General features: G+C 48.7%; 4 protein-coding genes across 4 annotated transcripts; 3 read left to right on the top strand and 1 right to left on the bottom strand.

Moving 5' to 3' along the window:
- Window positions 1-455: 455 nt before the first annotated feature.
- On the top strand, window positions 456-3452 carry BDV27DRAFT_167458 (uncharacterized protein; the record flags this gene model as incomplete). The annotated part of the gene is made up of 3 exons (XM_032074489.1): window positions 456-790; window positions 871-1537; window positions 1608-3452. The coding sequence occupies 3 exons, from the start codon at window positions 456-458 to the stop codon at window positions 3450-3452; spliced, it is 2847 nt and encodes a 948-aa protein (XP_031923871.1).
- A 581-nt stretch (window positions 3453-4033) lies between these two features.
- BDV27DRAFT_133990 (uncharacterized protein) lies at window positions 4034-5526 on the top strand. The gene has a single exon (XM_032068207.1). It carries the CDS (start codon window positions 4351-4353, stop codon window positions 5086-5088), a length of 738 nt encoding a protein of 245 aa, XP_031923872.1. The 5' UTR covers window positions 4034-4350; the 3' UTR covers window positions 5089-5526.
- BDV27DRAFT_133992 (argininosuccinate synthase) lies at window positions 5527-7371 on the bottom strand. The gene is made up of 6 exons (XM_032068208.1): window positions 7165-7371; window positions 7054-7092; window positions 6842-6997; window positions 6173-6784; window positions 5766-6114; window positions 5527-5708 (listed from the first exon to the last, which is right to left on the bottom strand). Exons 1-6 carry the CDS (start codon window positions 7202-7204, stop codon window positions 5651-5653), a joined length of 1254 nt encoding a protein of 417 aa, XP_031923873.1. The 5' UTR covers window positions 7205-7371; the 3' UTR covers window positions 5527-5650.
- A 1014-nt stretch (window positions 7372-8385) lies between these two features.
- On the top strand, window positions 8386-10347 carry BDV27DRAFT_133993 (aldo/keto reductase family protein). Its single transcript, XM_032068209.1, has 3 exons — window positions 8386-9647; window positions 9714-9792; window positions 9854-10347. Exons 1-3 carry the CDS (start codon window positions 9052-9054, stop codon window positions 10160-10162), a joined length of 984 nt encoding a protein of 327 aa, XP_031923874.1. The 5' UTR covers window positions 8386-9051; the 3' UTR covers window positions 10163-10347.
- Window positions 10348-12132: the final 1785 nt, after the last annotated feature.

Raw genomic sequence — 12132 nt, forward strand, 5'->3', positions numbered from 1 at the left:
TGTCGAGGCGTTCGAGTCATTGCGATCGTGGCATGGAACCCCACGGGGAAGCCCCATTTGTCCTTGGCCGAGGCTGAGAAACTTAAGGACTCGAGATCATTGGGGTGTAAAATAAGCAGAGTAATTGATAGCAAACGGTCAACACGTGAATCAACGGAGCTAAGAGGTGACGTTGCCTAATTACTGCTTTCTTCGCAACCCCTTCCACTCTTACCTCTGTTACTCATCCTTCTTCCATGCAGGCACCGGTAACCCTTCTGCCAGCGCATATGTACTGCACATACTCACATTGTACGTATTTATTTGGACTCTACTACTGGCTTTCTGAATTTTAATTTATTTTTAATGTACACGGTTAGCTTTAAACGCTCGCAGCGACTCATTTGGACTGAAGCCCAGCCGTCCGTTTGAGCGTCGCTCGCGACCTCGACGCTACGGCCCATCTCACGCCCAACATGAGTCGTCATGATAATTTTCGCAATGCTTTCAATCTCCGAATGTCTGATGAGGAAATCGACGCCACTCTGATGGCAAATGGCTATAGCATGATTAGTCTTCACAACTCCCTCAACTCGTATTCTGGCGATCATAGCAATGACTCGTCACATCGATCCAGCTTTGAGGCGGACCGACAAGTTCCCAGAAGACTTACGCCGACAGAACATGCAACACCTAGAACAATTCCTAACCTATCCCAAAGTCCAGAAATTGAGACGTATGGGATATCTCCGCATCAGACTTACTTTCCTGATGATCGCTCCTATTATGGCGTTCACCCCAATCCTGCCAAGTCAGTATAAGAAGTGACCATTTGGACTTCATCCAGGTGTTATGTTTACTGACTGATCGACTTTATAGTTCAAGATATAGAGCACAGATTAGCATAGGCGACAGCCATCTATATCACCATGATTTACCGCCCATCGAAAGCCCTGCGGAACGGCGACAATCTATTCAACGGGAGTCGATGCTCAAAGAGCTCTCCCGGGCGTTGCAAACCGAGACCCACCGAAGAGACAGGCCATCGGAGAAGGTCGTAACTCGGCATAGCTTGGCAGCTATTTGGAGCGAATCTCGCTTAGAGAAATTCATAGACCTCGTAAGGCCCGGATTCGATAATGCCTGGATAGATATCATTCGGGAGGAGTGGCTCCAAACACTATCTATACTAGTGGATATCGGCTGGCAGGATTGGGCGAGATTTGCAGACATATTTCTCATGCATCACGACGAACATTGCGAATGGGACCGTACAGATCGAATGATCCCGACGTATACACTGGCGATTCTGGAAGATGATTCATTCTTGGGGTCCCCTTGGGCTGAAAAGTTTCAGGCTAGCCAATATACCTTCTGTCCGATTGATATCGAAGAAGGCAAGAGTCTAATCTTTTCAAAAGAATGGAAGCTCCCTTTTATTAACGAGGAATCTACAAGTATTGGGAATGGTGCATATGGCAGGGTCACCAAGGAGATCATCGGAAGTGGACATTTTCGATCTCGATCCGAACACCACCTGCCAGGAGCGCCTCACAGCGTAAGTCCCATCAGTTCCACACATATCTGATTATCCAGCTCGGGTAGCTAACCAAGCCCACTGGTTTTAGAAAGATATTGCGGTCGCTTTAAAACAGTTCGAAGCCAGGGGTGACTTCAGGTCCGAAACCAAAAACCTCGACGTACTTCGCTCAAGTCTCTCCAAGCATGATCGCATTGTTCCTTTCCTCGCGACCGTCACAATTGGCAATTCATTCAACATTCTTTCCCCATTGGCAGAGATGGATCTAGAGGTCTTCCTTCGCGAAGGGCATCAAAGATGCCCAGACTTCACGGTACGTGACCTGATGCAAGAGGCCGCGCATCTCGCTGGGGCTCTGGCCTTCCTTCATCAAGGATTAGACAGTTATCCACCAGGCCTTAGCTGCTGCCACATGGATCTCAAGCCAGGAAACATCCTTGTGTTTCATGGAGATGCCCCAGACTTTCCAAAAGTGGGAAAGTGGAAGATTTCTGATTTTGGAATTTCGATTATGTCTAGACCTGAGAGAACTGGCACGACTGTAACGGAATTCGTGGATTCATTCACCCATCGAGAGAGATTATCGCCGCCTCCTGGCCCATATCAATCACCGGATGGTGCAGGGCATGGCCTTAAGAGCGATATATGGTCCTTAGGGTGTATTTTGACCCGGGTCCTCGCGCTCGGGTTAGAAGGGGCAGATGGACTGATGCATCTTGATCAATTAAGGGGGAAAGATGATGATGAAGTATCCCCTTACGAGAATGACTATTTTCACCGTGGCTCGCCTCCTGTGCTGAATCCCCATGTCCGGACTTGGCTTTCTGGGCTGGTGGTCAGCGGCCGGTGTAGGTACAACCCGGACTTTCTGGAGGGCTGTCGGTCTTTGATCCTTTCTATGCTCGCTATCAGCCACGATGACAGACCGAGTGCTAGGGATGTTCAAGAGCAACTACATTACTTGGTTGACATTGCTCAACCGATTGTCTTTCGGCCACCCAGCACTAACACCAGTATCGGTGGGTCGGCGTCAGTTGGCAGTGGGTCAGACACCATAAGTTTCAGCAACAGGGAAATCCAGCTGGGGGGGGAACGATTTCTGTTGCATGCGATTAGCCTGTGGAATGGGGACATCGATATTGAGGAGAGGGTTTGGGCCGACGATGATAGGCTACTAATTTATGTTATTCGGTTGGGTTTCGCACTGGCCCTTAAGGTTCTCCTGGCTCGCCAGCCGAACCTCGACCTCGAAACCCCAGATTCCAAAGGAGACACGCCTCTCAAGATAGCTGCTACTGCTGAGGGGGAGCGTTATACGCACGTTATTGAGATCCTTCTTAACGCTGGTGTGAACATTGACGCCCCATCCCGAAAAGGCGTCACTCCACTCATGTCAGCATGCAGGCACGGCCATGTGTCAACCGTCCGACTTCTTCTAGACCGTGGAGCGGACTGCTCACGCCATTCTGAGGATGGCTATACAAGTTTACACTACGCTACGTATGGTGAGAATGGAGCGGAGATCATCGAGCTTCTCACAGGGAGAGTGTCCTTTGATATTCGCCGTCCCGGCATTGATGAAACCCCTCTGCTCACACTGATCAAACGGTATGATGGCACGGAATCGTGGTGGGCCAAGTTCGGAAAACTTTTACAAGGGTCCGCAGACATCAATTTGGCCGATGCAAACCGTTGCACGCCTCTGTCACTTGCTGTAGAGGAAGATCACTCGCAATTGGCAGCCATACTCCTAAGGGAGGGAGCCGAGTATGGCGAGCGCCCCAAGCCTCGCCGCTTATCTTCTGATATGATCAGGGTGCTCAAAAAAGCGCAGCCACAAGGACGTCGGCAGAGTCAAGGCAGCTCTGGGTCATCGACTAGGACTCGTTCGAGTCTTGCTCGCCGTTTTTCTGCGCTTGGATTTATGAAATGAGATACTTATGTGTTTCACTATCTTGGTCTCCCTCACTCTTTTCTTTGCTTTCTCGTGTTGCCCTTTTCGTATTATTTTCTTTCATTCATTCATTCTTTTTTTTTGGTAGTCACCCAGATCCCCCTCTTGTTCCTGTTCTAGTTTCTGTCTTTGTCCCTTCATCTGTGTCTCTAATTCTCTGTCTGACTCTTTAGTTCTCTATATCTGTGTCATTATTTCGAACTTTTTATCTTTGCATTTCTTTTGTCCATTTCTCTGTCTGTCCTTACATCTTCCTCTCTTGATATTTTCGGAAGATCGTTAGATTTGCTTGTGAGGAAAAGTGGGTCGCTTGTATTATGGAGTAGGGTGTATGATGGATGGTATACCAGGTCTGATCTATTGAGATAAATATATAATGCTATATGAGTGCTATGATGTCATAATTCCGAGATATCTTCTGATCGGTAGGACCTGATCAAATTCCCTATACAGAGCACATTAGTTAGAGTACTGTAGATTCTACTACCACAGACAATCTAACTAATTCTAGTAAGTACTACACTCTACATCCCAATATCACTACCAGTAGTATACGTATACTTGCACCTTGGGTTTCCGATCACGAGTCATACAAACAACCAAAGAAATATGATTGGCCAATGGAACACCCGAATCCCCCCTAGCAAACCAAACAAACCAAACAACCCCCCGTCCGCCCACGGAAAGATATACCCAAAGCGACCGGTCAGGTGTCATCATCAGCAAACGCAAACAACCCTAACCATCACAATCCAATCCATGAACACCATCAGCACCTCAAACCAAATGTACGCCCACACCTCCCGACCTTCTTGAATCCCTCTCCCGCCCCCCTTCCACCGAACAACCCCTCCGGGAAGGCAAGACCTGCCATTCCATGGCTTCGTCATCACCGGACACAACGCTCCCATTCCTCCAATTCCCCCCGGAAGTCCGCCTATCCATCTACCAGTACCTCATCCCGGACCTCCCGATCCGCAATTTCTCTCTGCTCCGCGATCGCTCGAAGACAATCCACCTCCGACACGATGGCTCGCGCTGCTGTCCGGCGATTCTGCGCGCAAACCACCAGATCTACGCCGAGGTGATCAAGGAATGGTACGGATCGACGTCCTACGAAGTGGTCCTGGATACGAAATACATCTTGTTCTGTGGGAAGGTTATTCCGCCGTATGTGCCGTTGCCGTCGACAATTCAGTGGGTTCAGTCTATGCGACTGTGTTTGTCGATTCAGGGGACGCCGCGGCATATACATAGTCAGTCGACGTTGGAGCATCTACTGGGGTTCCAGGATCGGTTGACGACGCTGGCGGTTGCGTTGTCCGATAAGGGCTATCGGAAGCTGAGTCGGCTGCAGATTGATATCGGGGTGAATATTCCACTTTTGTTGAGCTTGAGTAAGACGCCGAGTGAGTTGTTGGAGTTGTTGAATTGGAATCTGCTCCCGTTGAGGGAGAATGTTCGGGATGTGCCTGATGTGCGGTGGGAGTTGCAGGAGCAGAGTTATGGGATTCAGAGTGAGGAGTTTCAGCGGTCGTATGCGGGCATGAAGTCTATTATGTGTGCTTTTTTGCAGGATATGCGGCTGGATATGTTGGAGAGGCCGGATGGGTGATGGTTGGTCATTGTTTGCTGTCTTTCAGGCTTACTAGGTATACTAGGTGGGGATTGGTGGTGCTTCCATCTTGTACTGGGTGAGCTTGTGCGATTGGTCTGCCATTGCGTTGGTGTGTGACTCTTTTGGTCACTGGGACTTAAGGAGATGAAGTGGGATTCTCTTATACGTATATATTTATATATGCGCGCGACGTCATGGCAATGTCGCCCGATTAGGAAGGAAATGGGAGTGGATTGCCAAGTGATCGGTGGGTCATCTCCACTCACTAGAGCTTTTCACATCCAGGTCCGGTATCGGTAGTTGAGCGCCCCATCTTTTATTGCTGAGCAGAGTCTTGGGTGGCTGGTAGCTGGTAGGTATGACAACCTCAAAGGGTTTATTGAGACAATTGCTTAACCGTGCAGTTTTAGGATCCAGAACGACAAAGGATTTAACTTGGACGTTTAATGTTACATATTAAATTTCATGCCCTAAATATTTTAGACTATCATGATAATCGTCACATGACATCACTTTTCAGTTAAAGAAGATAAGAATATTCAAGCGTGGGAGGGGGAATCTAAGCCCGGCTAAGGTTCTCGCCCTCCTCAGCCTTCTGCAGACCGTACTTCTTGAGACTATTATGGGCGTTAGCGCGGGGAGAGCTATAGGACGGGGTATAAAGAGAGACATACCGGATGGAGCTGATGGAAATGAAGCCGGTGGTGTCGGTAGGCTCGAAGTCCTCGAGCGAGTCCATGGAAGCCTCCTCAGCATCGTACAGCTTCTCGGTGCTGCTGGAGCGACCAAGAATGTAAGGGTTACCCTTGTAGAGGCGCACACGGACCTCACCGTTGACGCGCTTCTGACTGAACTTAAGACTGTTCTCGATGAACTCACGCTCGGGGCTGAAGTAGTAGCCGTTGTAGAGCTGGATGGACCAGTTGTGGGTCACGAACTGATCACGGAGAGCGCGGACCTGGCCGTCCAGGACGAGACCTTCAAGGTCAAGGTGGGCAGCACGGAGGATAGTCATAGCGGGGGCTAGAACATGGTTAGCTAGAGGATAACGTATGGCAGGGTGAGCTGAAATAATGCATACAGTCATAGCAGCCACGGCTCTTGAGACCGATGAAGCGGTTCTCGACAATATCGATACGGCCAACACCGTGGGTGTAGCCGAGCTTGTTGAGGGCATCGAACAGCTCAACGGAGTCAGTGTACTCCTTCTCGGGAGTGACAAGCTTGGTGGGGATACCCTGCTCGAACTGGATGGTGATGTCGGCAGGCTCGTTAGGGGCGTTCAGAGGGTCGGCAGTCATGGTCCACATATCAGCGGGAGGGGTGTGGTTGGGGTCCTCCAGAACACCGGCCTCGTAACTGCAGTGGGCGGAGTTGGCGTCCATGGACCAGGGCTTGGCCTTGGTAGAGGTAACAGGGATGCCGGTCTGGGCGGCATAGTCGAGGAGATCGTTACGGCCAGCGAAACGCTTGAAGAACTTGGGATCACGCCAAGGAGCGATGATCTTGATGGAGGGCTGGATGGCATAGAAAGCCAATTCAAAACGGACCTGGTCGTTACCCTTGCCGGTAGCACCGTGACTGACGAACTGGCAGCCTTCGCGCTGAGCGGCACGCATCTGGGCGCGAGCGATGACGGGACGAGCCAAGCTAGTTCCTAGGAGGTAGCGACCCTCGTAGATGGCATTGCACTCTGTATCACAGGTTATTCAACGGTTCATGCCTACGAAACGCATCTTGGTCGGCTTACGGATGGCAGGGAAGCAGAGCTCTTCGACGAACTCCCGGCGCAGATCCTCAATCACCATCTTCTTGGCACCGATCTTGAGGGCCTTCGCCTCAACAGCGGCCCAGTCTTCCTCCTGGCCGACATTGCCGAGGAAGCAGACAACCTCGTAGCCCTCCTCTGTTGCTCATTGTTAGTGGCCATTGGACGAACGGATGGGAATTGGAGAGTTGTACCGATCAACCAGCGAAGAATACAGCTGGTATCCAGACCGCCTGTTCAAAATCCGCCAGTGTTAGCGACATAATCTTCCGGTCAATTGTTTTACTATGGAGGGATTAGTATACCAGAGTAGGCAAGACAGACACGGGGCTTCTCGGTAGCCATTGTGAATGAAGGAAGAGTTATAAAGGGAAGGGTAGAGAGATGGTGGATGGGCGAGGAATCGGGAGGTTATTTTTTCTCTTTGAATTGGGAGTAAAAGAAAAGAAGTTGTGGTCGACGATCAATTAAATTTAATTCAACAAAAGCGACAATCCATTGAGTCACGGGGGGTTGAGTCATCTGACTGGGGCAAGCGATATGTTATCGGAGGGGCTACTCCGGATCGGGGTTAACCCGGTCCATGATTGGCAGCGGATATTATGTAACAGGAAGCGAGCATACCCGCCAATCGCATGCTTCCGATAAAGAAAGCGGAACCATATAGTCACGTGTATATACCCCGCATTGCCTTTTGAGGATTCTTCTTATATAATAGCTCGATCATGCCCTACCAAACTAGTGGTATACTACTGAGGATATGCAGTCGTCAGCCTGTTTGCTGTTGCAAGTTTCGCATATGCATTGTGACTATTCATGCACCTGGGAGAATCTTCCTTGTCCAGTGGTCCACTTCTAGTTGTAGAATTTCATAACGTTGTCATGGTTTATGGTGACAATACCTGTAGAATCAACACCTGTGACTTGGGCTACTATAAGAGTGAGTCTGAAAGTGCAGGAGACATGGATGAGAACTCCCCTGACAGTCCCATCCACGGACTAAGAGCATCCGGTATCTCCCCCTGTCATGTACAGAAATCAACAAAGGCAAAGCTCTCAGCAAGCCTCCTGGTAAGAGCCCCGAAAAGAATGCCAGTACGGATCAAAAAGCATGTCGCTTCTTATATTTTAACAACTGATGTCACCTCCCTACCCTCATCGGGATGACTGAGACTTGAGAATGAGGGATTGTTCATCTTTGGCGTTGGGGTACTATGGTACTCAATTTCCGAGATGGTGTGGAAATCTAGTCCGAGGAGATAGTGAAACAACTGCCCCTTGTCCGAATATGAGACACGTAGCTTTGGTCAGATCTAGACCGATGCTCTCCAAGGGACTGACGTGGACATCCAAGTCCTTGCAGATTTCCACGGGCAATGCCAGACGCCAAATAGCAACAGATCCCAGTCCCTGTAAGCTTGGCATAGCGGGCCAAGACTTCATCGGGACCATTTTACGTCGAAAATTTTATATTGGAGGATTTATGCCTTTCATTTTGTCAGGAAAGCCCGCATATATGCAAGAGTCGGCATCATCTGCACGCTGTTGTAACGGAGGAATGGACTATATGTAAAGAGTAGGTCGTCGGCAAGCTTACTTTCTCACTACCAGCCCTGATCTCAATGGTACCTTTGCACGACTCTGGCACTGTTTGGAAATCGTTGATGCGGTCCTATCTACCTGACTCTTAACATATCACATCGACTACCCTATTTTATGCACGCTCATTCTGCCATAGACTCCGTCCTGATTTGTACCGATATGTGAAAACGGTAGCAATAGAAAGGCGATCGCCCCGTCAGTGAGGCACGGAGAGGTTCTCCGAATAGACGGAGCTAATCTGATTGAAGAAGCTGAGATTCCGGCAAAAGGACTTCCTATAAGCCTCGTGTTCGGCAAGTAAAGCTCTCCAGAACGAGTATCAAAGCCGTCTGAACGCCATTCGGGGAATGGTAACCCCCGATCCGTACGTAAGATGACTATGTCAAGCACTGCACGTTCCCAACGGTACCCTGTCCATCAGTGAATGCAGTGAGCGACGCCAGTCCAGTCAGTGACTGAGATGGCCAAAAGAATGGAACATGACACTGTTAGTCGCGCACTACTTAATTGATGAGTAGGTTCGCCCTGCTCTCGACATCGTCTATGGTCGAGGTTCCTCTTACAAAAAAGCCCTCATACCTTCCATTACAATGACTTCACAAGAGCGTCCACATATCATATTTGGCACTGCAGCCTTTGGAACCGGATCACCTCTGGCCAAAATTCAAGATGACGAAACTGCAGCGCCGATTATTGCCACCCTCCAAGCTAGAAATGTGACCGATGTGGACACAGCTCGCGCATATCCCGTGGGCTCTCCAGGGGCAGCAGAAAGACTTCTTGGCGAGTTAGGAGTTGCTACCTGGGCCAACCTCTCGACCAAGGTCAATTCTTGGGCGCCTGGCACCCACACTCCGGAACGAATCCAGCAAAGCGTGGCGGAGTCGCTCGAAGCATTGAAGACGGACAAGGTGGACATCATGTATCTGCATTCCCCGGACCGCCTTACTCCGTTCGAGGAAACATGCCGAGCCATGGATGCTGAATACCGCAAAGGAAGGTTTGCCCGTTTTGGCATCAGTAACTACACGGCAGATGAAGTCGAGGAGATCGTGACGATCTGTGAGAGGCGCGGCTTTGTCAAGCCTAGTGTGTATCAAGGCCGATACAATCCTGTCATCCGATCTGGGGAAACACATTTGTTTCCTGTCCTCAGACGCCATGGGATTAGCTTCTATGCATATAGGTATGAGCTATTTTTTCTATCAATGGGGATGTCTAATAAAACACTAACTTCACGTTTTACTCTTAGTCCAGCTGCCGTGGGCCTTTTCACAGGAAGACTATCGCAGGACCCAAGTCAACTCGCTGGATCGCGATGGGATGGCAGTGTAAGTCTATCTTAGTGCCATGCCAGATAGCTATAACTGACATATAGACCGTGCTGTGTAGACTGCCTCGGGAAAGATCTATCATGACGCTTATTACAAACCGGCAGTGATTGCGGCAGCTCAGACCGTAGCAGATGCAGGTGCAGCAGCTGGAGTTAGTGGACATGAACTGGCGTTGCGGTGGACGATCTACCACTCGGCGCTGAGCCGTGAACACGGGGATGCGGTGCTTATCGGCGCGTCAAGTTTGTCACAGTTGATTCAAAACCTTGATGCCGTTGACGCGGGTCCCTTGGATGAAGAACTGGCGAAGTTGGTCAGTAACGTGGGAGATCTTGTCGGGGACGAGGCAGCTTCATACCACGTTTAATTATGGTACTAGTACCGCCCCCCCCAGGGGGTGTCGATTGTGGCATGCACCGTACACCAGGGTTGAAAGTGCTCAGCTCGGTGGTCTTCCCGAATAAACGTTGTAGCTGTAGCTGGAAGGCGTTGCCGTGTGTGTACATCGCATGAATGAACTGACAAAGCCATAATATAGTTGTCCTTGCTGCACCTTTCGACTCTTTCATAAGTATATGAATAAGAGCGTAGGACAGGAGTAACACTTTAATGGACTATGGTTTAAACCCGGATACTCCGTCATTGGTGGAGACTAAGAGGCCGCATTTAGCATGAAGTCATTGGCTAACTATCTCGAGAGAGATAAGTAAAGAAAAAAAATTGAAAATTGAAAAGATGAAACAAAGAAAGAAGAAAGAAAGGAACTTTGGTTAGTTCATCGAACCATCCACCTAGTAAGGTATAGAAAATGGGCCTTTAGACAACATAGAGTCATATGCACAGCCTGTGAGGTATATGGTCAGCAAATCTAGTGTAGGTACGTATATATCTGTCTACTATATTCTACAGATACAAATGACCTGCTAAGAACATCCAGGTAAGTTCTTTATATATGGCAGTTTTGAATATCCTTACATCAAGCGATCAAAGCACAACCGTATATTCCCTGAAAAATGAGATAGGCAGATTGTGTCATTTTCTGGTTAGCTGTTGTCGCCATACTTCCATATCAATTCTTATACCCCACTTATATCTGGAATATACTCTCTCGCTCGAAGCCGCGGGAAGCCGCGGGAAGAAAGCACGGCAAATGAAAAAGGAGATGGGAAGAACTAGTGTTCGCGGGGACCGACGGTCGATCCTACTGGTTCTATGCCATGGGAGATTATAGAGTCTGTGTTATCACTACAAAAGTGCAGATTATGATTGCATGATAGGCACCAATATATGCTGCATAAACCTGATCTCATAGCCAATAAATAACGTTCGACGCTAGTAAGAAGGAGGTAAACTAGACTCAGAGAGAAGGACCCGACTAATTTAGCTTGACCCAAGACCAAGAGAGAGTTACATGAGAAAGAGAGAGAATTGGCACGAATTCAATATACCACCGTTGGCCCTTGAGATCATGAACGACAGCGACGGCTATCATAATCAAATCATACTAAATGATTTTACAAATGTTAGAAACTGAGGGGGAGGAAACCTTCTAACCGAGTAGGTACGTGCAACGAGAGAAGAAACGACTAAGGGCTAGACCAACAGACCATGATGCGCTACAATATATCCGACTCAAAGGTTATTGGTTCGCAAGAGAGGGGGGATCAATTGTTAGTCGGACCGGACCGATACTGAGAGGGGTTCAATTAATGAATTGATATTAATATACATAAATATATTGAGGAGTGGGGCAGAAATGACAAGAGGAGAGGTCAATCTAAGTCGTGATTCGAGCCATTGGTGGTGATATGAAGGTGACTCTCTATCTAATTGGCATCCGGTATTTCCGTGCAGTAAGCACAAGCACCGTCATTCCTCACAACAGTTTTGCCGAAAACCCTTGTACGGTTTTGAATCATGCATTAGTGCGGGTCTTGGTTATAGCCAGAGTAAACAAGCACTACCCATGAGAGTGCCAAGTTACGCTGCCCCACCGGAATCAAGGCTTAACAATAACTCATTCAAATTCTTATCTCTCCTCGACCATTCCAGTCACTGGCCTTGCTGTAGGCATGGTCTGATTGGAGGTCGCGAATGGCATCAAAGACGCTATCTTGAACTTACTAGTTTAGCATGTATTGTGCAAACCTGCGCGCTCGCAAACGTGACTGCGCTAGTGGATGTAATCTGAAGATTTATCTTGTGGTCAAGGCGGAGACCCAATGATCTTACTGAGTCTCAGCATATTATTTCAGTTATACAGCGACGAGATTCAGTAATGCATCCAATGCGTTCCCTGAAAATTGCTCTTCTATCGATTAATAAAAAAACAAAAAA

This window comes from Aspergillus caelatus (assembly GCF_009193585.1).
Source record: "Aspergillus caelatus strain CBS 763.97 unplaced genomic scaffold BDV27scaffold_198, whole genome shotgun sequence".
Lineage (NCBI taxonomy): Eukaryota > Fungi > Ascomycota > Eurotiomycetes > Eurotiales > Aspergillaceae > Aspergillus > Aspergillus caelatus.

What these genes read in the sequence shown, in the direction of transcription:
- BDV27DRAFT_133990 (XM_032068207.1), top strand. Translation starts at nt 4,351, where the DNA reads ATGGCTTCGTCATCACCGGACACAACGCTCCCATTCCTCCAATTCCCC.
- BDV27DRAFT_133992 (XM_032068208.1), bottom strand. Translation starts at nt 7,204, where the DNA reads ATGGCTACCGAGAAGCCCCGTGTCTGTCTTGCCTACTCTG. An exon ending in TGTCTGTCTTGCCTACTCTG is followed by an intron (nt 7,093 to 7,164) that starts GTATACTAATCC and finishes GATTTTGAACAG; the next exon opens with GCGGTCTGGATACCAGCTGT. An exon ending in ATTTCCATCAGCTCCATCCG is followed by an intron (nt 5,709 to 5,765) that starts GTATGTCTCTCT and finishes CGCCCATAATAG; the next exon opens with TCTCAAGAAGTACGGTCTGC.
- BDV27DRAFT_133993 (XM_032068209.1), top strand. Translation starts at nt 9,052, where the DNA reads ATGACTTCACAAGAGCGTCCACATATCATATTTGGCACTGCAGCCTTT. An exon ending in ATTAGCTTCTATGCATATAG is followed by an intron (nt 9,648 to 9,713) that starts GTATGAGCTATT and finishes TTTTACTCTTAG; the next exon opens with TCCAGCTGCCGTGGGCCTTT. An exon ending in GATCGCGATGGGATGGCAGT is followed by an intron (nt 9,793 to 9,853) that starts GTAAGTCTATCT and finishes CGTGCTGTGTAG; the next exon opens with ACTGCCTCGGGAAAGATCTA.